Genomic DNA, 26,129 nt, shown 5'->3' with positions numbered 1-26,129 from the left:
TCTCTCTCTCTCTCTCTCTCTCTCACACACACACACGTGTGTGTGTGCGCATGAGTAAGTGTTTTTAGCCGTAAGACAATCTAATCCGCATAGTTGCCAACAAACTCAAATCTCATTAATATGCACTCATGGAAACTCCATTCACTTATAGAAAGGGTGCTTGTGTGCATGTATGCATGTGTTTGCATGGTCAGCTAAAAGCTAAGATAGCTACTATACAATGGATCAACAGCCACTATGTGAACGTGTCTTTGTGTATCTGTGAATAGACATTTCTGTGTGTGTGTTTTGGATAAAAGACAATCCAATTAGCCCAGTTGCCAACAAATGCAAATCTCATTAATATGCACTTATGAAAACGTCATTCACTTACGGAAAGGAGTGCAGTATGTGGGTGTGTATGAGTGTGTCCATGTTTTGAACCCACCTCTCCAGACTGTCTGCGTCTCCGCTTGGAGTTCAAGAGGTTTGTGTTCCGGGCCTGTGGTGGAAAGATTTTTAGAAAAATTTGAGAATAATGCTATTAACATTACACATTTTGTGCGTACAGCAAGTGAAGATTGAAGGAGCATAACAAAACGTGATTTTTCCCAAGAGTGATTGTACATGTTTTACTACAACTGATTTCATACCACGTAATAATAGTATACAGTAAGGACTTGTCATAGCATACGGTTTTTTTCATGTATTTTACAATTTTTGTTGTCTAACTGCGCCTTTGGACTTTTGGACTTTTTTGCAGCTGTGTAGCTCCTCTATTTCCTTTGTGCATTTAATTGCTAGACAATAGTGTACATTAACAGCACCCTCAAAAGTCAAGCTGATTTAGTCGTCATACTCACTTTGAGTATATTAATTTGGTAATTCTTTATTTTAGTGGTCCACAATTTTTGTATAATTTCTTAATAATTTCCAAGATGTTTCCTGGAACTATACAATTTGGTACTAATTATATGGAAATTAGAGACATTGTTAATTTTGTACACTTCCAATTAATCTGTTTCAAGTCATTCAGAACCAGAGAGTCTTTTAGTCAGTGCAGATGAGCTGAATGAGCAAATGTTTTTTTTTTTGTGGGTTTTTTTTAGGCAAGTATACAATTAAACATATATAAAGAATAAAGTATCCAATAATATATTAATAATCAATGAATTTATTTGATTTTGAATTGAGCTTTCCTATTTTCCCTATAATTAGTACCAAATCACATAGTTCAGGAAACTTCCAAGAATTATTTGGAAATTATTAGGAAATCAAAGACCTGTAAAATAAAGTGCTAACCTAAGGAAGTGAGTCACAGCTTAAATGAACGAAATAGATGATACCGAACCTGCTGGCTGATGGGTGAAGGTCCACCTACGGCCAGCAATATGGTCCCAGTGTCAGCCAGAGTGCTGAACGACAGGCTGATCTCTGTGTCGACCGCCAGGGACAGGCCAACCAGCTCCATGTATCCTGGCTTAGAGAAACTGACTGTGTACAGGTTCTGTGAGACAGAGATGAAATAGTTGCATCAATGAATAGATTAATTGTTTGAGAAGCAAAAGCAGTGGAAAAAAAATAGAGTTTGGTTGATCAAAATTATGTGACCAGACTAAATTCCCTCTGAGGTTTTAGTCAAGTCGAGGCTTAACTCTTACAAGAGACAACTTTTAGAGGCAATCTGTTTTACAAAAACTATTAAATGCGCTGTCATCCACTTCTCATTACTTTGACTGTGGTTGCAAAGTGGAAATACTCACACATACACACACAAACACAGAAACGCTCATCCTTGTAGCATAACAGAGTGGTTGGTGAATGAAGAAAAAAACAGATAAGAGGAACAGAAAGACCTTCACTCTACAGACACTCAATCCTGGGCCTTAATAATCTCTCATTCAGTCTTTATACATTCCGGGAGATTGGCTGCATGTTTGCATGAATGAATGGTACTAGTGTATAGAAATCATGGTGAATGCATCGTATGGCTTGTTAGTGTATGTGTGTTCGTGTGACACACTAGTTTGTGTGTGTACGTGGAAAATGAAAAAGAAATAAGACAGTTTGAACTGGTCATTACATTTCTGACCTTCACTCTCTCTTTACGTTCTGTACATTTCATTTTTATATTTTACAGACAGGCACTTTTATTTCCTGAATAAAGTACTGTATAAAAGAAACAGAGTGAATGGCAAATGAGAGTGAAAGAGACACATGCAAGAGGAGAAAGTACGAGAGGCAGGGTCAAGAATGGGTGAACCAGAGGAAGAGGTCATTCAGGTGTATGTTGTTGTATAATAATTTCCCATGTACATATTCACTCATTCTATTCAGTGACATGATAAACCCCTTAAATAGCATTGTGTAATACTATAGGTAGACAATCTTAACGCTATTCTACAGCAATGTTTTAACATATCTGTATTCTGCAAATACTGTGCTGTGGATGGGTAACTTTACATGCTCTACTAACTCCATTAAAATATGAACTAGTAAGAAACAAATTAATTTTATAGTGTATCTTCAGTAAGTATATAAATGCAAGCAGACAGTCACACCTCTATAATATAATCTAAGGGTTTTAAGAGTTTCAATAAGCTGTAGAGATATAAACCTACAGCTAAGTGGACACTCTTACCTCTACATTACATCCTTTAGTGACCCCAGTATAATCTGAACTGCTGAGGAGATTAAATGGAGTCCTGGAGACTTCAATCTCCCGAAGACAGCCAGCATATCGCTTCAGTGTGACCTCTGGCCTATAAAGAAATTACAACAGTTTTAGTTAAGAGCATATATAACTGAAGAAATTTCAGGCTCCATGGAATTTCCTGTCTCTCAGCAGTGTTATATAATTTAACAAAAGCTGAATTACTGCAGCAGTGAAGCTATTGCATCATGTATCCAGAAGCAGAGTGGCGTCTGGACGTCAACAACAAGAATAATTTGAAAATGCTGTTTGTCCCTATTGTCCATTAAATTGGGATATATTATATGAATCAGTTTTTAGCATAACTGATTTTGATGTAATGTCAGGCATTGTCCAGGCTGCAGTATTATTCAAGAGGAAAGGAGAAAAAATACTCTACCGTCAGATAATCTTGGGCTTTGATCACACTGAACATGTTATTAGCAGTGTAATGCACCTCTGTAATTGTTTTCAGTGAATTAGGGCTTTCAATTCAGCAAAAACTGTTGCATGCTGTGCTACAAATAATTGGTAGAGACACTTAGATCCGCATCTAAAATACAATTTGAATATGATTATGGCAATGATGCCTGTAAGGCAGAGTCATAAATGTGAGAAATTCCACCTAAATGTTGCTGAACAGACAAACGTCAAATCCAGATTAATAAAAGATAGAGAAAGTGATTTCCAGCTGCCGTGTGGAGGAGCAGGAGCCTCAGGGGCCAGCCAAGATACAAACAAACTGTGGGCTATACAGCATCATCAGCATGGCTAGCCCTCATGCTGAGGGCAATATACAATAAAATATACTATATGTCTGATTATGAGATTTATTTACCTGGTTGTCATGCTGTTAAGACAAAACATGATATTAAAGGATTAGCACACTTCACAAACAGTTTCAACTAATGACTCATCTAAAATAGTCAAGTTTTTCTACTCAACCTTCTGGTACATGGATGGTGTAATGACAGACTAGAAGGTGTGAAAAGAGTTATAATTGGTTGTGAAGAGGCTGACTGTACTTGATCAACAACTAAATCTGAAAAAAAACACAGCCTTGGCAGCTTAATTATAAAGCAGTGAAGTGTCAAAAGATTTTTACATTAGGAAAAATGTGTTAAAACGTCATTACATATGAATTAGAACGACTTCATTCATCTTCATTATCTTCAAAAAATTAAAAGATCCTGCCTTCACTTTGAATGCAAAACAATAATAAATACACATTACATATTATGGCCTGCTTTACAATAAATACATGTACAGTATATGTGAGTATCTAAATGTGCACATGAAAGTGTTACAACTGTGTGTGTGTACCTGTAGTTTCCAATAGTAGGCAGCCCTCCAAAATAGATCTTCTGGGTGTCCTTGAGGTTCAGACCAGTAGCTGAACCTTGAGATGTGGCCACTATCTTCTCCTCAGCACTGCTGTCTATATCCACTACGGTCACCGTGGCTTTGAAAACAGTTAGAGGATAAATAACAACAGAACATGCTGACATAGATAATATACTTTAAAATTGAAATCTTTTTTTTTTTTGTAAACGTTATACTCAAGCAATGTCTATTGTGCATGTAAATTGTGGGTTGTTGTGACTTTGTTTTCTTTGTGCTTATACTGTGTATGTTTGTTCATGTGCATAGATAAATATATTTATCTTGATGAGACTACCTGTTTAAACAAAGAATTAAATAAATAAATATTTCTATATGTGTAGTATATGTAATCTAGACTAATATGATGTCTAACTTAGTTTTGCCAGATTATCAAATCTTATTTATGCTCATCTTGACCAGTCTTGTCAAATGTAGTGTACTGTAGGGCCTAGTTTAGTGTAATATTTTGCTAATGTAGACTTGTTGTTGTGTGTACCTTGTTTCTTGTTCCGTGACATGGTGAGGGATTTCCAGTGTCCATCATTGTGGCGGCTATCTGATATGGCATGGCCAACTCCTGACCCAAGGTCAAAGTTCACCTTCACCTTGCCCTCTGATAGCTCCAGGGACATGAAGTCCTTCTACAGAGACAACCGGGGAGAAAGAATTGTGAGGTACTGACATTTGAAATCCAATAACAATCCAATAACAGTATTTTGCAGCAACAGGTTGAAATAATATACATTGAAAAATACGTTATTATTTTAACTGATTTATGAGTTTATCCCAGGGGCTGAAAGGTTTTTTTTTACCCAACAGGCTGAAGAGGTTAAAATATCATAATCATCAATTCAGAATTTTGAACAGGATTTCACATTACAACAGTGCATTCTGGGCATTGCTCTTAAAAGATGATTTCACTTTATGCAGTTAGTAACCAAAATTTGGACACAATCAGTATACAGTGTCTTCACTTTGTGTAAAGTGGTGATATCACATCATCCAAGGTTTACAGTCATATGGCAAGGCCTCTGCGCGTCTTGATTATTGCTTGTTGTACTTTTTGTTGTTCTAAAATGTGACTTAAACTAAACATTATTCATATTATTATTGATTCTACATAAGTCTGAGTAAGAATGGTACCTGAATGGTACAATGTAAAATATTTATTATGCAAGTAAAGCAATGGGTTATATACATACATTTGGGTTTCACATCCTTTCATTTTGTTGCATACCATATCTTCAGTAGCCAAATACATGAGCAGGGCTTCGGAGGAGAATGTGCGGAACTTAAAGGTTATGGTGGAAACATTGGGGTTCCACCTGGTTGGTCGTCCCACTGCGGCGTAGCCTTCGCCATCCAGCTGAACTGTACCCTCACCATCTGAACGCTGGGGGCTAAAAAAAAAAAACACAGACAAGAAATAGTCCATTTTACTGTTGCTTTGTTTCCCATCCAACTGTCAAAGGAGTTTGAAATGTCACAAAAATAAATTGCAAAGTAGCAAACATGATGAAGTGGCCTCTTGAATATTAAAAAGGACCACAAGATCCACAAGAAAACTGACTGATGGAGAATTTTTCATCTCATACATTGTATTTTATAACACAACAGCAGGTTAGGTAAACTTATATACAAATGTATGATTTTATAACATCCATTTTATTATATATATATATATATATATATATATATATATATATATATATATATATATATATATATATATATATATATATATATATATATATATATATATATATATAGCAGAAAACAAGGAGAAAAAAATTGCAATTTATGAAAAATATAAAAAACTTTGTGAATAAGTATTTGTATACCTGACAACACATCCTTTACAGTCTCCCTGTCTCTCTCTGTAGTTCCACAGTCCAATAGGTTTACCATCCAAGAAGGTCTCCCCCATGCATCCTGTGAACGTTGTTGTTCTTACTGCATCTGCTTTCTAAAAGATAGGAGGAAAATAGTGAGAAAAAAAGACAGAGAGGTTCTTGATGTTGTTATACACAGACAAAGAGACAGACAGATACCTTGACAGTGCCGAGTATTCCTCCTACAAACAGGTAGGCGTTCTGGTCGACGTCCAAAATGGTGTAGGCTGTGGGCGAGTTGGCACTGGCCGGGGTCGGCATCATACCAGCCATAGAGCCTTCCAGAGGATATACTGATATGGTGCCATTCAACCCATTACTGGAGACAGAGAGAAGAAGAAAGACAGAACAGGTTTGATGTTATTTTGTTTGCCATTCTGTATCTCTTGGAAGACATTTACAGTGACTGAAGACTTGGAATCAGTTTTTACAAACTCTTGGTGCTAAAGATGAATGATAGAAACACGTAGTGGAACCAGTTTGTAGCGGTGGAACTTCTGAGCTGTACAGTGAAATTAATCTCTCACCTTGGAGTTTGTTTTCAAAGCAGGAACAGCTATTTTGTGTCATGTGGGGGAACATTTTTAAGACTTATAGTTTGTGTGATCCAATTGGAAAGCACATTTGGGAAATCTCTCGAATGGTAATACATGGTGCAGATGGGACGTCTGCTTGGTGTGAATGGGTCTTGTGTTGGACGGTCTGTATACAGCACCACTTCAGCTTTCACAGAGAAAAACTGGATCTGCTAGATTACACTGTATCTATGTAATGATATGCCACAAGCTGTCAAGGCTGCAAACTCTTGATTTCCCAAGTGAAACAACATGTTTTCCACCGCAGCATAAATGAAATGATGTCCTGTGGTTGTTAGGTTGGTTTATTTTTTCTGTTACTATTGGTTGTTGTTGATTAGATTAGGTTATAGTGAGGGTAAGGTGAATAGATCAACAGAAACCATCTATAGGTCCATGTGAATGAGAATACAAGGTGTATCTACTACTGTAGCTTTGACAGTTCTTTAATGAAATATTTGATATTGGACATCAGTGACACACCTCCACAACATGATGATACAGTAGCAAAGTAAAGTACGGAACATGTAATTGCTTAAATGTACATCATGTTAAGACAAGTAATAATATTAATAAATGTTTCAAGTCTGGAGAGGTTTTAAAAAAAAATCTGATTTTCACTTGGGTTTTTGAATCACTGAGTTTTGTTTTAACTTCAAAATAAACATATATAAATAATAAGTAATAATAAATACTGTGCCTGCATCTTATCAATAAGTTGCTGATGTTTATCATAGAGTGGGACCTGGAGATACAGTATGTTCTATACATTTGCAAGCAAGTGAATCTGTTTGCTCTACAATGGATTCCCTTTGTGAGGCCACTTTATAACATTGAAGGTTCAATTTGTAGGTGCATGTTTGTGTATGCATATGCGTATGTATGTCTGAATATGAAGTAAGTGCATGAGCTGTGCATCATCATTATGCTCAACGTTCCTTTGTTGAAACATAAAATGTGACGATGTTGACTATTGCTTGTATTGTAGCCAACATAAGTGTTGGCTTTTGGAAGCGTGTTTGTATGAGAAACTCAGCATGTAAATGTGTCAGAAATAAAGCATGTGCGTGTGCGCAAACTTCTCACCGAGATGCTTCTATTCTGTGCCAGTTCCCATCATGGATGGCGTGATGGGGATATTCGACCCTCCCAACACCTGAACCCACGTCCCAAAGGAAATTCACCTTCCCCTTACGCATCTCCAAGGCCAGGAAATCGACCTGAGACACAGAGAACATATGCTAAATATGTATAGAAACAGTTTTTGAACACTAAAATTGCACTAAATTGCTTGTGATAAGTCATCATGTCAACATAGTCAAGGAATTGGAGAGAGAAAGGAAGGAGAGAGGAGGAGAGATAAAGAAATAAAGATGCAATGAGAAAACCGGTCTATTTATGTTATTTAGGTTTGTTTTACTGTATCTAGGACACATAATATAACTTTAAGACAGATTCCTTTAGTTAAACATGTAATTGAGGTAATGAAATTTGCCTCACAGGCCATCGTATATAGAGACATACTGTATATCTATTACATGTGGGTGGGGTTTTCTGTGTACATGTATTAAATGGATACTCCATGAATTTAGTGTTGCACTGCCATAAAGTCTCACAAGACACAGATTCAAAAAGAATGATCAAAATTGAAGCAGCAGAGGCTGAGATGTCCTAACTTTACGTCTCTGGTATACATCAAGATCCAAAAACGCTGGATCTTACATGTGTAAAATCAAGGAAGTTACCTTCTAAATGTGATGGGGAAAAATGACATGGTAAACCTAGGTGGACATTTCTTAACTAATCCAACACTTTGTGAAGGTGTTTATGGCAGCAATATAACCAGAAAAAGGTGAAAGTAGCTTTGTAAGCAGTGGATTTGCCCACTACCCACAACCAAAGTTAAATTTTGTTGTCTCCAGGCCTTTAAAGTCTGGCATTAACATGCATGACTGTGAATGACTGCACTGTAATCAGATAGCAGATAAAATAGGTTAGGTTATAATTCAGGAAAGAAAGTCTCAACCAAAGGTCGTCAGATACACCTCTGACGATCAGGTGTAAATGCCATGTAACTAACTATGCAAAGAATGGACGAATGAACTAGGAAACATTCACTTTATGTCAAATAATAAATATTTAATCAATTCTGCAAAAAAGTAGCATCTATAGTATTTACACTACTTTTTGTTGAAAATTGTATAATGCATAGCCTTGCTGTTGCTCCTGAGATGACGGAACATAGGAGTGATGCAACACAGTTGGCGGTGATGCGAAATGATGATGATTAATAAGTGTCCAAAATCTCAATTTATTATTTGCTACAGAGATCCTTACAGAGTATTTATCATGCAGGGAATAGTGAATGAGTGAACAGTGGAGAAACTTCATACCCAGCTCTGGTCTATTCTGAGGGTACAAAGGCTGAAGTTTTCTCCATCTGTCTCTATAAGTGGATTTTCACAGGATCTTGCTGTATTTTGATTAATGGCCTTATTACTTATGTATGAGCAAAAAAATTAATAAGAGAATTTTGAGCATATGCTCTCATCTGGATGCTGTCTCTAAAGTACACACTCACACACACACACAACATTATTATTCATTTAGTATTTTGCACAATTAGAGATTATTAGGGAGTCACATTTGAAGACACAAATGACACACTTATACACACACATAAGTACACACACACTTATCTTTCTAGTCTCTCCAGGGTAATGGCGATTATTCATTAGCACAGATCACAGGGCAGCATCGTTATTATTCAACTAGCATTACACACTATTAGTGAAATGTTAGAGGTGCGCGTGCACCCACACACACACACAAACAGAGCATTACTATTCATACTGAATTCTTCACTATTAGAGAATATTAGTGAGAGACACACACACACACGCGTTCAAGACTTCCCAGTCAAATGAAGCAAAGCAGTGATTTCTCAGGGGAAATCAGGATAAAGCAGATAGCAACATAAACTTGTTGTTAATTGCTGCTGCTCCTTAGGACACACACACACATATGCACACGTAGGGATTATCAGTGGTACCTTAAAACAGCAGTGTGCTATGTTTATAGGGGTGTTACTGAGTATGTGTCAAGAAGTATTAATTATTCTCATATTAGACAGTTCACTCTGGGAGTATGTGTAGGCTGTGTATGTGTAGGCTGTGTGTGTGCACGCGTGTGTACACACTTTTGGAACGCAGGCATTTTCAAGTATGATAAATGCTACACAATGTACAGCACCTCAACATTGTATTAAATATGATTAATGCTTTAATATGAAACATTTAAAAAATGTTAAACTGTCAACTGGATTTTCTATGTGGTCAGCAATACTGGAGCAAATAAATACACAATTTTGTACATTTGTGCTAATTTGTGCTATATACCCAGTAAGTAAGTACGCAGTATACTTACATATTTGGCTGATCCCAGGTAGAACAGCAGGTTATCAGGTGTGGTGGTTTTAACATGAAGGACAATGGTGTTGTACCTCCCCTTCCTGATATCGGGGCGGTAACTACGGAGACAGTCACCACCTGATGACACTGATACTTTGATCTGGAAAGAGGAAGAAAAAGAAGAGAAATGAGGTATGAAGTATCTACATGAAGAATTATAGCTTTTGTCTTGCATTTTAGTTAGAAACAAAACTAATGCAAAACTGGGTTAAAGTTACTCTGGTGTCTGCTGTTGACTTATATGTAGTGTCATACAAATTTCATGGCTTTAGATAAAAAATTAGGGCAGCATCTTTCCAACGTTTGCCGTAAACCTTGCTGTAACTTTAATACGTTGCCAATGTTACCAAAACTGACTATTTGAATAAGTAGGGTATTTTAATTGCCTATTTTATTTACAGAATATATTTCACTCACATTTTTAGAAAATTATTGAAAATATTTGGTACAAAATTTATACCTCAGATCATAAAAAGAAGCCTTAAACTAGTGTAATGGAAAATAATGTTTTGAAAGAAAAGAAGAAATTAGTCTTTCACTTTTACAAAGAAATGACCAGCATAAATAAAGGAAGTACAGCATAAATACACAAAAAATAAAAACAGCACAAGACATTAACTTCATAATATAATGCAATGTGATACAAAGGTAAATTTACATAAATTTATGATTTAAATTTAAAAACATACACTTAATTCTCCTTAAATATGATCAGACTGACAGCTGTACATGTCAGTGTGTTGACAACTTACTGAGTTAGCTTGTTTCCTGGCTTGGTTGATCAGTTCCTTGATTTGCGATATGTTTCGCCTCAAATTGTCCTGCAGCTTTTTGATTGGCTCCAGCTTCTCCAACAGCCTGTCAGCTTCATCCTCTAAATCCTTCACTTTAGCTCCTGCAGCGTGGACTGAGGAGAGAGACATAAAGTACAGTAGTGATACAGAACAGTACAGTACTTGTTATCGTTAATACAATACAGCGTATTATAGCTGAGAGAGTGTGGAGAGCTAGCACGTGAAGAGAGAGGAAAGGATGACGAATAATGGCAGCTGAGGAAATCACAGATATTACTCAAAGAAGGAGGAGAAATATGGAGAAAGACAGAGAAAGATGGACAAGCCAGTGAGAGCCGAACAATTAGCATAGCTCAGCATTCAAAAGAGGACCTTTACTACACTATTTACTTTCATATGTTGTAAAGGCTTGAAACTGGAAGAGAAGAGAGAAAAATTTGGAAGGACAGAAAAAAAAGAGAGCTAGAAATAAAAAAAATAGAGTTCCATGCTTTGCAATGTGCAGAGCTCTCATGCTCGAGCAGAGCGGAACGGAGGCAATATTAGAAGCAACTACTTTTTACTGTATGGCTATTAAAGATGGTCATACAACTAATGGGTGGTGCTCCAATACTGTTGTTGAAATCCGATCATTTTGACATTGCTGATATTGGTTAAGCCCAAATTACCACATTAACACAATGCTTTCGATGATACAGTGTTTACGTGGTGATTTAAAATATCCTGGCAAATTATTTAATAAGCAAAGCCTACAAATGTCTAGAAATGTGTGCTGGCAGGGAGGTAACAGTACTCTCATCATTACTTGGTAATTACAACATGGCATTGGTGCACCACTTGTAATAATAATGCTTATATTAAGGTAAGTGAAATATACATACTGATGGCTGTGGGGATTGAAAAAAAGAGAGACAGGGAGAAAAATATCAGGTTTTGGTTGAATTTACCAATTTATGTGTTATGAGTTTCAAGGTTTTGTTATTCCTTTGTTGATGAAAATAGAATGTTTAGGAGGTAAAACCCAAAATTAAGTAAGTAATTAAGTAAGTAAGTAATTTAATTAGCCAATGCTAAATGAGCCAAAAAAAAAAATAAATAAAAATTTTGACTAGACTACCCAAAATACAAGATTTTCCTGCTGCTTTTACTTATTACTACTAGTACTAGACTATGTTACTATCTAACTAGCCAATAGTAAACTTTACTGTTTTTCTCAGGGTCCTGGATCATCTGATTGGCTGCATTGACAGTGTCCTCAAGCTCGCTGTAGTTTGCGTGTAGGCCATGGAGTCGTAGGTTCAAATCCCCAAGGCGCTCCAGGACGTCTATGGCCGTGGCGTTAGCATCTGCTGCTATAGCTTTTGTGGCTGCTAGCTTAGCTGCTGTGTCTGTCAAAGAATGTAAAAAATACAGACATACACATATACAAATTACATACAATAATCAGTGGTTTAGCATTATTGATGATGATATGATATACTGTATATTGTCCAGTCAAAATGATGAATATGATGAAGCTTATTTTTTAGAAATATTTATGTTGGAAATGATCAGTGTGACAGCAGTTTTCTATGAGACATTTCTAGCTTGAACTGATTCTAATGACAAGTATGCATGAATACACATTTTTGTTGTTTTTGCTTTGTTTAGTTAACAATGGGGGTAATGTGAACTGAAAAACGAAAGATACATCTTGGGTCAGATATGGAGGCAGGAAGTGGCACTAATGCAGTAGTCTGTCAGACTTTAATTCTAAACCATTTTGAACTGACACTGCATCACATACATAGATCTGAGCTGTGTCACAGGTTCATACTACATAATTATTCTAATTTAACATTTCTCTAAACTAAATATTGCCTCAATGTACAACAGAAATTGAGGAGCTACTCACAATCGGAAATATTTAAAACAAATTGTTGTTGGCAGTGAGAGAACCCCTATGAACAAAATGCATACTTACCTTTAAGTTTCCAAATTTGAAACTTTCAATAATTGACACACATTTTATATAATTTCCTCTTCTATAAAATTGTAAAGCACATTAATTTTTGGTATATTAACTGCCAAAATATTATACTACGCAGAGCAGAACATAGTTTATACTAGTATAATATTAGTATGTAGTGTGGGATTTACTGTATCTTCAGTTTTGGTCTGTTGTACGTCTAATCTATGCACACTAGACTAATTTTTCAAGGATGTTCTATATGATAAATCAAACTATCTTTCTGACTCCTGAAACACAACTGACATCAGGACCTTGTAGTATGGAGAGTGCATAAAGGTCACTTCATCTCAGTATTTTACTCAGTAGTAATTTCTTTTGATGCAGTTCAGTGTCAGAAGATCTTTTAGTTTCTAGGAATCTGACCGTTGCTGTTACGGTAGTGTTATTTTGAACTTACTCACTGGGATTTGAATTTAGCATGTTGTGTTAAACCTCTAGGTCATCCATTTACATTTTATAGAAGTTACATTTAACAGTTTTCCGCATGTTGATCCAAACACAACCATGTGTATCCACTGTGGTTCAATAACCTCACTATCACTGCAGTGCATTTCTGTGTGTCTGTGTGTGTTTTGTGAGTACTGACATGTGTCAAGTTGAGTTTACCAGAGCAACTGACCTCTATCAGCACAGTGATATTGATCCACTCTCTCTTTATCTCTCTCCTACGCGCGCGGACACACACACACACACACACACACACACACACACACTGTATTTGTGCAGTCATACCATTGGGGATAGCTTTGAGCGTTGCCATGGTTCCATTGACAGCTTTCAGCAGGTCTTTGGTTTTGTCTCTCGCTGCTTTAACTCTGCCCTTCAGCCTGGCCACACTATCTGCATCCTCTACAAACACACACACAATTATGATGATGACGGAAGGCTGCCTACTAATAAAAACACTTCCCTCACCACCCTTATGGGGAAGAGTGACTGACAGTAAGTCAAAGTAAGGTAAATGAAGAGTGACATTGATAGCAGATAAACTGTTTCAAATGAATAAAAGTCATATCACTTAATATATATGTATATATGATATCTTTTATATCATTACTGTAATCCCATTATAGACTACAGTTTCTTGTACAACAATTAGTAGCCTAACTATATCCTTATACTGTCCATTGCATGCAATATATAATATGTTCTGTATGCAATCTATTGTACACACACACTTATGGTTACCTTTGACATCATTTTGAAGTTGTTTAGCTTGGTTTAGCAGTTTGTGACTCTTCTGAAGGGCACCTTGAGCTGCTTCCTTTACTGGGACCTCTGGACCTAAAGCCTACACACACACACACACACACACACACACACACACACACACACACACAGAGTAACAGTGCAAAAATCTGTGACTTAACATGCCTTCACTAAAAATGCTTCCAGAAAAATTTTGATCCCACACATGAAATATGTTTCGTGACACATAAAAAGGTGCAGTAATCTGCATACTACCTTTCTGTAAGATCAAAGCACCACTACTTTGCATTGCTAAATGATATTCTAAGAAAGGCATTCTGCAGACTTAACTCCTCCTCACATTCACTCTCCACCTTCAACTCCTTCTTTCTTTCTTTGCTTCTCTTCCCTGTTTTTTTTTTGCCATTTCTTCTTCTGCTCTTTACCTCTTTCTTGCCAAAGGAAACGAAAAAATTAAATATAGAAAGAAAAGACACATAGGTGAATAAATGCATACAAGGGGGATGAGTCGAGAAGAAACGGGTAAAATGTTCAGAAAAATCTGAAAAAAATGGCAAATAAATGAATTGACACACAGGACAAAAAGTTCGAAAGAATAAAGAGGAAACAAAACTATAATAGAATAAAGGGAGAAAGAAAATCAAAGAAGATGAATGAAACCAAGACAAAAGCAAACAAATGGAGAATGAACTGAAAAGAAAAAAAGTGTGAAACAAGGACAAGAACGGGGAAAAAAGAAAAAAACGAATAAATTAAGAAATAAAAGAAGGAAAGAGGAAGGAAAAAGGAGATTTCAGGTGTGTGTGGTCATGATAATGAAAGAGGGAGAGGGGGAAAAAAAGAAGGAAGAAGAGGGACAGAGAAGTGCTTTGATCTCTCAGCCATGACTAATGGAGAGCCCGAGCTTACATTACTGTTACTGCAATGCACAAACACACACACAAGGCCGAACACACGCACATGTGCGCGCACACACGCACGCACACACACGCGCACAACCACCTCTTGTGCTGAAAGTACACTTTCATTGTCTGGATAGCTAGATGCTTGTGCTTGGTATTTACAGTTTATATGCAGTACCTGAATGAGAGGTGGATCGCATATAGCATAAATATACCTGTACAGTTCTTTTGGTAGGGAATATTTGCTGTTCACAATCATGCACTAGAGAAAGTATTGGAAAACATGGAAAAGGAGACTAATCAGGCACAGGATGTCTCATAATGAATTATACATAATAAAAATATTGGGATACTTCCTGAAACTCTGAAGGAAACAGCTGTTATGAACAGAAGTAAGAAATTCCTATTTTGAATCTAGTCAATAGGTGTGTGCCTGTGTTTGTGTGTGTGTTGGTATACGTGTCCACTTACCAGTGCCAGTGCCTCACTTGCCCTCTGTTTGGCTGCCTTTGCCTCTTTCTCCGCTGCATCGACATTTGCTTTAATGTTGCTATAGGCCTTGAAGGCAGCTGTTGCATTGAAGGAAAGATTTTTAGCTTCAGCCAAAATACTGTGAAGAGAGAGAGGACAAAAGAGAGAAACATGTCAATTTGTTATTTCCCTTTTGATATGCTATACACACATTTTGTTAAGTAATGAAAACCTAAATGCAGAACACTCTTAAGACACAACATTTACCATCATTACCTCATACAGTATATGTTATTGAACTCAGTGATCGTGAAGTCGGTTTGCACTTTTCTCAAATTTCTGCAGTAACACCTCTACCGCAAATACAGTACAGTCTTTAAAGTTATTATTTTTGTCAGTAAGACAACAAGAAAAAATAATTAATCTACTAGTTTTAGCCCAATCTAAATCCTACATGCCATTTACCTACTTGCAAACATGTACAAATGCGTGGTAATGTGTTTATATTTACCCATCCAAAATGGCAGCAGATTCATTCAGCTGCTTGGCATGTTCCTCTGCATCGTGGACGTGATTAGCCAGGCTGCCGTCACTTAAACCATTGGTGAGGCGACTGACTTTATCATCCAGCTGGACATGAAGAGGATCCAGATCCCTTTCCATCTCCTCCAAGTCCTACAGGCAGAAAACAGAGGCTTTGCTCACTTTGCTTGGTGATGTGGAGTGGAGATTGAAAAAAAAAAAAAAGGACTGAGCCATTCAAATCACTTTCTGTGTTAGTATTTACTGCTACCATATTGCCATGTCCATGGTAATATCCTTGCTGATTATTTTATGTAGTACTTATGTATTTCATGCCAATAAAATTATTTTAATTGAAGAATTTAACAGAGCAAAGAGACAAATTCAAAACACAGAGGTTGACTTTAGTACCTCCATCTCCTTGTTGATGTTGTCAGAAAGCTGGTTTGCCTCCTCCAGTAGACGTTCTCCTTCACCAAGGACATCCTGTGCTTCCTGTTTCACTCCGCTCACTGCAGAGCGCTTCCTCTGCACAAAACAAACCAGGATCAATAGCTGCACACGATTCTGATGCGATGAACATTAGGACTTTACTAATCGATTCATCGTTTGGTCTATAAAATGTCACATAATAGTTAAAAATTCCCATTACAATGTGCTAAAGCTCCAAGTCATGTGATTAATCGTTTCAGCTCTAATGAACATACAACCACAGCAAGTGCCTGGTGACAGCCCAATAGCATTTCTGGGATGATGTGGTGGATTGTATATTTCACATGCAAACTTTCATGGACAAAGTTTCTCCTTGTCTTTCCATTTGCCTGTGTGATCATACCAATCTTCTTTTTCGTCAATAAATATATTTCTATCACAATTTACAAACAAAAAAATGCCTCAAAATGAGCATTTAATGAAGTTTTTAATCCATAATGCATAGATAGTATGAGGAAGAGTCTGTGTCAGAATCTGTGTGGATGTTACATTTTGGTCAGTTCGCTGAAGTCAAATCTAAATGAAAAACTTAATAATAACCCATAATACTGACAGAGCAATCATTCGGAGAAATTATTATTTTTTGTTGTTGTAAAAACCTCTTTATGGTAAAAGGATTTCCAGTTATTAAAAATAATAACAACAGTTAGAGGACACTAGGGACACACAATTAGTGATTTGATTAAATAACGTGTGAACTCAGTATAACCCCAGTTTGTTGTGTGCGTATTCTACTTTCTTCACTGCATAAAGCTTTTCTTTTTAGAGGAAAAGACTGCAAGGTCTGGGCAAGACAAAGACAGATATTAAAAAAGAAAAAGAAAGAGAATGATAAGATAGTGTACTGTATATGTGTGTGTGAGATTGCTGCAGAATGCTTCCTCTAGGACATGTATAATAATCTTCCTGAAAAATGCTTGTTGTTTTGCTCTGTTAGGTATCGGTGCTGCCTGTGAGCTTTCCTTTATGATGAATCATATGCAAAAGGAAAATAAGAATATAAATAAGATCACTGTCTGAGATGAATAGATGGTTAAATGATCCCACTCTTTATGATTCTTTTGAATTTTAGGATGTTTTCATTTTAGGAGACCAACCCCAAAAGTTTAAATACTCTTAGGTAATCACAAGTAAATTGGGCTCAATACCCCCAAAACAGTTATCCATAACTCAACACTTGTTACTCATTTAAAAACTAATGTCATATAAGACAGCCAACTCACATGGATTATATTAACATAACAATAGACAGTTAATGTTTAGTGTCACCTTGTCACTCTCCACAGAAAACACTTAAAGCCTGGAACATGCTTGTCCATGTGTGTGGATGTGTGTGAGTTTGTACCTCCAGGGCTGTGAGGTTAGCTTGGTTTTGTTCAGCCAGTGAGCCAGCCTGCCTCATTTTTCCCTGGGCAGAGTGGAGTAGATCCTGGGCCTCCTGGAGCTTCCCTTCATGGTCTGAGAGCTTCTCTTTTATCTAAGGAAGCAGATGGGGAAGCATTAAGTTAATGTCATTAATTTAGGGACATCCAAGACATAAAAGGAGTAAAGATTAGAAGTTATAATTACCTCTGCTTTCAGGTCTTCTGTGGCCTGATGGGGGTCGCCAAATAATCTCTTCACTTTCTGATACAACTCCTCTGCTAGGCTGGAAGGAGGAGGAAGGGATGGATTAGAATATTTACATTTATATTTTGGTCATTTAACACAGTGTTATTCATGGATTACAAAAGTAGAACCATGGAATAAGTTAGTAGATATGAATGCAACAATTCACAGAGGAGAGGAGAGAAGTGGAGAGTTATTGTGATGCATGACAGAGCCTCTGCTAGCGCGAAGACAATAATCATTCCATATGACTGAATGTTGAAATACTCCAATGAAACCGATTTTCTTCTATTGACCCCTCAGGCTAAATTGGATTAAATTGTGGTAGTGTAAAACATTTAAAATATTTTCACACTAATGCGTGTTTGCATGTGACTGGGCGGACGGGTGAAGCAACATGTGCTAATGTACACTGCAGCATGGCATGCTATATCAATAACAGCAACAGATAAAATTGGCAATGAGCGAGACTCTAATGGATAACTGAAACCTAACCACTGCAGACACGGGCCTTATCAGTTTGTGTGTCTGAAGAAGATATTCTAAGGCATAAATTTGGCATTACATCCAGTATGCAGATACAGATACCCAGAGCTGACAATACAACTATTCAGAGAGTACAGCTGTGACAAAAAAAGGAACTTCAAACAGTCATTAGGTTTTGTTAAAGGGGTATTTCATCAATTATTCACAGTTTTGTTATGCTTTTCTCACCCTAACTATAGTCCAGTCAGCCAACTCACGTGGAATGGATTATGATGTGAATATTTACAGCGTTGATATTTGGCATCTTAGCTCTGACCTCGTCACTGCCCACATGGAGACAACTAGCTGAGCACAGCTGGGAATGGGGAGTGATGATAATAATTTTTCTGCCTAGGGAAAGATAGATTTCAGGCGAGCGGTGTGGCAGCAAGCATGCAGCAAAAGAATAAGCGGATCACCGATGGCTTAAGGGGTCAGTATACGGCATCACAAGTGCTTATTAGATGGGATGGTCGAACAGCTTTGAAAACCCCTCCACCCCTTTCCAACATCAGAGCTGGAGGGGTTGCGTAAAATTTCTGTCAACTTTTTGAAACTGTCGATCCAACATTCATTGGCAAGCTGTGTGGAGGTGAGAAAGTTGGCAGGGTGCAAACTCCCACTAAGCCCACTTTCATTCTTTACACAACTACTTTTGTCACTTTGTGTACAACTGAGTGCAGCACTATGAATGTCTGAAAATGTGTGCTGTTGTCCCCAGATTTAAACAATTATTACGTGAAGGCAGTCTCTATGAAGGCAGGCTTTACACACCACCTTCAAGTGTGACTGTTCAAAAACAGAGTATAAAAACTTTTGCCTTCTGTTGTGGTCGGACGGCATGTTGTACAACCTAGTTATTTGCTAACATAACCCGGCCCTTAAGTACACTGCCATTATGAAAATGGTGCATTAGATATATGTTGCAGTGAAAAAAGTATGCCATGTGAATGTAGCACTGGACTCGAGTTGATTGGCTGAACTCGCAGGCTCTTTATTTGATCTGTTCGTCAAGGTTTGCAATTCAGCCTTTAGCTCAAAACATACATTTTTAGAAAGCTTTCGCACTTTGGAAGTATTTAAAACAGTTTAATAACCATATGTTTACCATAGCGCCCCTTAAAGAGCCTTATTTTTCACCTTCAGCATTAATTAAGACAACAAGGATCTAGTGTCCTCCAGTTGACATCACTCAGAGGACAATTTCACACAGTTTTGGGGATATATGCAAGGTAATGATTGGGTTTGATGAAACTTTAATGAACCCTGTGGGGAATAGCATGAAGAAAACAGAATATAACAAATGGAAGGGGAGTTTAACCATTACCCAACTGACTTTTACAACATCACAATATACAGTATAGCAATACAGTACATGAAAAGTCAAATTTGCAGCATGTACGCAAACTTTTCAGACTAACAACATACTGAAAATATATAAAATATGAGAAAATATGAAACTCATAACTGTGCCAGCTTTGTTCATTTTGCTGAAGCATCCCTTCAACATTTGTTGATGCTTGTGTTTTTCTCTGCTGCTCTGGTTGAAATCTCTCCTCAGGGTTCAGTAAAATAATCAACCGCAGACTGACAGACAAGTCATTCAGTGGCAACGGCAATTTCTCTTTGGCTCTCTTATTCTCATACTCTCTCCCACTACAACTCCCTGTCCATCTATCAGTTGTTCTCCTCTCCCTCAGTGACTTTCCTTCTCACTACACGTTCTTCGCATGTCTCTCTCTGTTTCTACCCCTACGGCGATACAGTACTTTTAATTAACTCATCGACCTCGTCAACATTTACTGCTGAAAGAGACAGACGGGGGAGGGGGGATGAAGAGAGTAGATTTCTAATTTCATCAAATGCCTTGAGAGAGAGAAAGAAAGTGAGAGCGACAAAGTGAGAAACACTTTGTTAAAACATCAGCAGAAATTCATGGATTTAGGATATGTAGCAATCAGATGTCTGCTCAATGGAAGGTATTTACTCCTAATGTCTCCTGTGACAAAAAAAAATAAAAATATCAAGAAATCAATGAATGAAAGAAAGGAATTTAAGGACCAGTGGTTTGCATGATTTAACCTTTTTACTGTACTACAAATCATGCATACTCTACATCACAGCTAACCATTTTGCAAACAATGCTGTGTGGTGTTGTTATATTTGTTCTACTACTCCAGGCATCCACTGAGCTCTATTCATTTCTGTATGATATGAAAATCAATTAGACTCTAATTGACTCTTGAAACTTATATAACAGTAAACACCAAGTCTGCATTCATTTCTGTCAAAGTTACATATCAATAATAGGTAACAGTGCATACTTTTTAAATGATTCTGCACTTTAACACCTAAAAGGCAATGATAACATAACTGACAGAGGGTTCAAGAGACTGCTAACTAATTTTCATAATGTAAAAAAAATATTGGTTGCATGGAAAGCTAGGAAAAATACATCCAAATATGTGTGACATGCATTTAAAAATGTTAAGAAAAAATGTACACATGGTTTGGAGGAAAAAATTGCATTCATTGTGTTATGTTTGTCATTTTGCTAGTGTAAAAATGTACTCATAAGACAGTTAAAAATGTTTTATAGTATGCAGGTAAAAGTGTTTTTACATATTGATTTATTAAGGTGAATTTTATGCATATTCCACTTCTGTCTTCTTTCTCTCTCTCATTGTGCAAGTTCAGCGAAAGTGAATGTCTTGTGGGGAAACACCACGCAGAACAACAAGCAAGAACATGGAAAAGTGGGATTGAATCCCAGCAGGGACAAAGGCAACCTAAGACACACAAGATGAATGCATTAGCATACAGGTATGTGTGAAAACAAAAAAAAAAGTAATATAAAAAACAAAACAACAGGTGAAAAAAATGTGGTTCCATGCAAACAATGAAATCAACCAACAAGACAAAAAAAAAAGAAAACACAAAAACAACCCCTTAATACAACAACTCTAAACAACAAAAACCACAAAACGTTAAAACAAAAGAAAGTGCACAACAGCAGAAGATGCTCAGTTTTTTCCTATCTCCAAATACTCTTCTTGCCATATTTCTACTCTGTTCATCAAGAAATTTACACCTATGGTTTGCTCATCATATATGTGTGCATACTCAGAAATGTGTGTGCGCACTCAGTTGTGTCTGAGACAAAGACTGGTCTGTTTGCTTTTTGTATATGCTTTCTCAAAATCTGTGGGGTTTTTTGTGTGTAGGAGGAAGATACATGACCTGCGTGTGTGTGTGTGTGAGTGAGTGTGTGTCCATACTCCATCTCCTCCTCGGCGATGCTCTTCTGCCCTCCCAGCTGTCGTTTTCTCATCTCGGCTAGCATGGCCTGGATCTCCTCTTTCATCTCCTTCAGGCTTTTGTCTGGAGTTCCATCTCTCCGCGAGAAAGTCTGGTTCAACTCGGCAGCCTTCAACTGGAGATCTGGACACACAGACGCACAGAAAGACTGCTGAAGATGGACTGATTCAGTTCATGCTGTTGCATTCATACAAGTGCTGAAAGAAAAATTCTATTCCAGGTTAAATTCCACTTCATTACTATTCATCAACAGTAAAAACGATGGAAAAGTATAGGTCTAAATCCCTCAAGTGTCTTTACTATAATTAGCTTTTATTTTAGTTGCCCTGATTGCTAATTAAACCTGCATTCAGTAATCTACTTTTTGGCCACTTGAGTGCAGAGAAACTTCAAAACAAGCTGAGAGACACACTGCCCTGACTTATTATCACCATATAAAGTTGTAATAGTTTACATGTTAGCCATTAATTCCAATAGTCCACTATTGACACACTGTTTTGTTTTTTTACCAACTCCTGAGAAAAAAGTCTGGGTTTTTAGCTGTTTGATGATCAACTTTCTTTCTAAGCTAGTAGTTAACAGTGTCCGTCTGCTGTTTGGTGCTGTGCAGGTAGTGTACAGTGGGTTTTTAGGGGTTGGCAACAGCTGGCTGCAAACAGGGTTGAAAGAGAGTGGTTATAATGCTCTGTGGGTTCATCACTACAAGCAACTCCTTTCACATAACATATAGTTATTTCATTCTACAGCCATGCTAGCAGCTCTGTAAGGCTATATTTTAGCATAGTGGTGCTTTGAGATAAATGTTCACATCAGCATGCTAACATGCCCACAATGATAATGCTAACTATAAATAAATGCTGATATTTAGCAGATTTAATGCTTACCATTATCACCATCTTAGTTTAGTATGTTATCACACTAACATTTGCTAATTAGCACTAAACACAACTGATGGGAATGTCATTAGTTTTGCAGGTATTTGGCCATAAAGCAAAGTACTGGGCAAAGTGAAATTTTGACCTGATGTTAGCGCTAGATGAAAAGTTAAGGGGTCACCATTAGAATTCATCCTGAGTGGGACTTCAATAGTTTGAGATATTTCACTCAAAACCACAAATGCCAGCCTCATTGTGGTGCAAAATCAGGGGATCACTAAAGTCAGTACGATTCATCCTCTGGGCACTCCATCCAATAGTTAGGACCAAAGTGGTGGACTGATCAACCGACTGAAATGATGAATTAATTGGGCTGTTAAGAAAGTCTAACCTAAAAATAGATGAAAAATATTATGGATTGTGTTGCTGTTTCACTGACACAGGCAACGGCTAAAAACCAGATATTGAAATATTGGGAACAACATTGCTATTGTTTACCTGAAATCATCTATACACAGTATGAAGACAGATACAGTATGTATAGATGTGTTTAAATATATATATATATATATAAATAAAAATTAATAAAAGCTATATTAACAGTATACAGACATGCAGTATACAGCCCTGATAGACATTCTGTCTGTGGACTCTACTGTCATGTCTCAGCTTTATGGCTCAAACTGAAAGAAAGACTAAATCACACCATTTGATCTTCACACATTTTAAACACAGACACACGCTGAGAGTGAGTCAGAGACACACAAACACACACAAACTGTTTTAACATCAGTCAAAGTCAGTGATTTTGGCAGACTTCATGTTTGCCCTGCTTTTATCAAATTAAAGACAGTGAAATCTCAAACCAATCAATGATGAAACTGCACTAAAACACTCCAAGGCTCATTTGAATAATACTCAAACTGCTGGAACTTAATGAGGAGTGTGTGTGTGTGTGTGTGTGTGTGTGTGTGTGTGTCTGCAGTGATGGTCTGTTCCTCTCTCATTTGAAATGTAAACGTGGTATGATTTAAGCAAGTTGAAACTTAAATATTGTGTTTGTAGGTGGGTGGGCCTGTGTGTGTGTGTGTGTGTGTGTATATGTGTGTGGTTGTGGCAATGCAGCATTTCTTCTTATTTGAAATGTAAACATGATGTGATTAGAGCCAAGACAGAACTAAAGCCATCATGCTAATGAACAGCTGCACTGCATATGTGTATGTGCACGCATGCTTCATTTGTATATGCACATGTGTGTGTGAGTCTGTGTGTCTGGGAGTGTGTGTGTGTGTGTGTGTGTGTGTGTCACAGCCATATAATTACATAGTGGGATTTAAAAGCCAATTAAACACTTAAAACGTGGATGGAATCATATTATGGTATCTAGTAAACATGGGAACACACACTGAGGAAAGTGTGTACAGTATTTTCTTGCCTCATTATGTGTGTGCGTGTGTGTCTGTGTATGGCTGTGTGTGTGCATAGTTGTATGAATGTGTGCACATCTGCACCAGTGGTTGTGTATGTGGTGTTTGTGTGTGTGTTGTGATAGCCACTAATTAAGTCTCTAATTACTACTCTCAATCATCCAGTGAGCTACGACACACACTCTTTTGCTCTCTGTCCCCCTCTCAGAAAACACACACACACACACACACGCACACACGCATGCACACAACCATAATCACACTGTGATTAGGCAGAGGGCCAGAGAACTAGGAGCAACAACAAGGAGAGGACAGTTTCATCACAGCCAGTCAGAATGTGTCGGTTTGGTAACTTTCTTTTCATCCCAGAAGACAACCAAATTTCATAATGGTAATCAAAATAACTAATTATTTGAATTACAGAGTTTAAGAGCACTTCCCCCCCCCCCCCACATCAGAGTGGGGTAGGGAGACTTACTTAAAAGTAACTTAAAACAAACTGCTAAACTGCTAAATCCAACTAAGACTCAACTAGAGATGTCCAGGGTTAAGTGACTTAAAGTTAAGTTGGAAAGAGACCTAGAGATTGTTGAAATTTACAATCACAAGACTCCTCATACATACAACATACAACTATTTCCACCAACATACACAGATTTTTTAGTCTTAACAATTTGAAAGGAGAACATATTGAAAGTAAACATAGAGGACAACACACTGAACGACAAGCAATGTGGACTATGATTACACTCATGCCACCAGGATTTCTTGCGTGTTTCTGTACCAAAGCAGAATGGACCTGAGTGTATTTAAGTCTGTGTTCTTCCTTTGATCTTTGCCAGTTCGTCTTCTTCCATGCGTGTTTTCTTGTGTTTTGGACTTTCTACCCTGGTATTTGAACTATCTGCCTGATTGGACTTTGGATTTGCTGCCTGGTATTCGGATGTGTTTGCCTGATTTGGACTGCCTCACCACCACGTAAGCCTCTTGTTCTCCAATAAATCACTGACTTTTAACAGCTCAGCCTCTGTGCCTGCGTTTGGGTCCAACCCCTTGTATTCCCAGTATTCCCTGCTTGGCAACCCACAACATTCACTTGCTAATTTATGCTGTAATTTGGCCATGTTAAACTCATCTTCTAAGTCAATTACTCAGATGACATGAATGAGAAGTCCTAAACATTCTCAGAATGATGCAAAGTTTCAACATCCACAAGTTTTTTGCATCTTTAACAGTGATATGGAATGCAGAGAAGAGAAAAGGGGGAATAACTGAGGGTGTACAAAAGAAAGATCTATGCCTTTTTTATGTGGTGAGCCTTGGCAGCAACTAAAGAAGAGCTTGAACAATCCCAGCAAAAACGGTCAGGGTGACCTGCAAGGTAGCACTCCTGGCTGAAGATGGTGAAAAGACAGCTTGAACAGAAGAACTGCACAACTCTTGTCCACTGACAAAATAAGTTTCCACATGGGAGGACACTGATGGCCTGGAATCACTACACAAAACACAAACCCCCTTTAGACTTCAGTGATACCTTTTCCAGTGGAGCATATGTAAGGGCTGTGGCTGACATGTCGAAGGAGAAAAACACATCACAAGCTGGTCACACAGCCATTGATGCAGGGGCTGATGGAGGAGACGCTGCAGCTGCACTGGCAAAAAGATACTGAAGCTGAAGTGAATGACTATCTGCAAGTTACACATGCAGAGAGAGCGAGACAAGTCCTCTGTATGAAGCCACCTCTGCTAGAGTGAACCATCTGGACTCTACCACAAAGTTCGGCCTCTGAGAGAATGTTTTACACCAGTTGGAACATTGCATCCTGCTATAGGACGGCATTAAAACCTGAAGCTGTGGACTGACATCCAATATTTGGATATAATATATGTGGTTTGTGACTAAACAAAAACACAAAAGCATAAAGAAATTTAACACACAAGTGTGTAAATGGCGAGGATTTTACCTTGCAAAAAGGCTTTGTAA

At 37.5% G+C, this 26,129-nt stretch overlaps 1 protein-coding gene across 10 annotated transcripts in view; it reads right to left on the bottom strand.

Moving 5' to 3' along the window:
• The window catches only part of lama2 (laminin, alpha 2), a 189,922-nt gene that overhangs the window by 16,339 nt on the left and 147,454 nt on the right, over positions 1–26,129 (bottom strand). For 8 of the 10 annotated variants that reach the window (XM_044168817.1, XM_044168814.1, XM_044168820.1 and 5 more), the window contains 21 exons: positions 21,804–21,966; positions 17,962–18,040; positions 17,738–17,869; positions 16,312–16,428; positions 15,890–16,053; positions 15,379–15,517; positions 13,985–14,087; positions 13,529–13,645; positions 11,991–12,173; positions 11,667–11,672; positions 10,744–10,898; positions 9,948–10,091; positions 7,608–7,741; positions 6,106–6,265; positions 5,896–6,020; positions 5,292–5,454; positions 4,551–4,695; positions 3,995–4,133; positions 2,621–2,741; positions 1,331–1,486; positions 428–481 (listed from right to left, as the gene is read on the bottom strand). In XM_044168817.1, coding sequence (XP_044024752.1) covers positions 428–481; positions 1,331–1,486; positions 2,621–2,741; positions 3,995–4,133; positions 4,551–4,695; positions 5,292–5,454; positions 5,896–6,020; positions 6,106–6,265; positions 7,608–7,741; positions 9,948–10,091; positions 10,744–10,898; positions 11,667–11,672; positions 11,991–12,173; positions 13,529–13,645; positions 13,985–14,087; positions 15,379–15,517; positions 15,890–16,053; positions 16,312–16,428; positions 17,738–17,869; positions 17,962–18,040; positions 21,804–21,966 — 2,699 coding nt within the window. The remainder of the gene's footprint in view (positions 1–427; positions 482–1,330; positions 1,487–2,620; positions 2,742–3,994; positions 4,134–4,550; positions 4,696–5,291; positions 5,455–5,895; positions 6,021–6,105; positions 6,266–7,607; positions 7,742–9,947; positions 10,092–10,743; positions 10,899–11,666; positions 11,673–11,990; positions 12,174–13,528; positions 13,646–13,984; positions 14,088–15,378; positions 15,518–15,889; positions 16,054–16,311; positions 16,429–17,737; positions 17,870–17,961; positions 18,041–21,803; positions 21,967–26,129) is intronic. The other 2 variants (XM_044168815.1, XM_044168821.1) reach the window with 1 other exon arrangement.

The sequence above is a fragment of the Siniperca chuatsi genome, linkage group LG16 (assembly GCF_020085105.1).
Source record: "Siniperca chuatsi isolate FFG_IHB_CAS linkage group LG16, ASM2008510v1, whole genome shotgun sequence".
NCBI classification, from domain to species: Eukaryota; Metazoa; Chordata; class Actinopteri; order Centrarchiformes; family Sinipercidae; genus Siniperca; species Siniperca chuatsi.
Note: the sequence above shows the minus strand (reverse complement) of the source record. Positions and strands in the feature narration are given on the sequence as shown.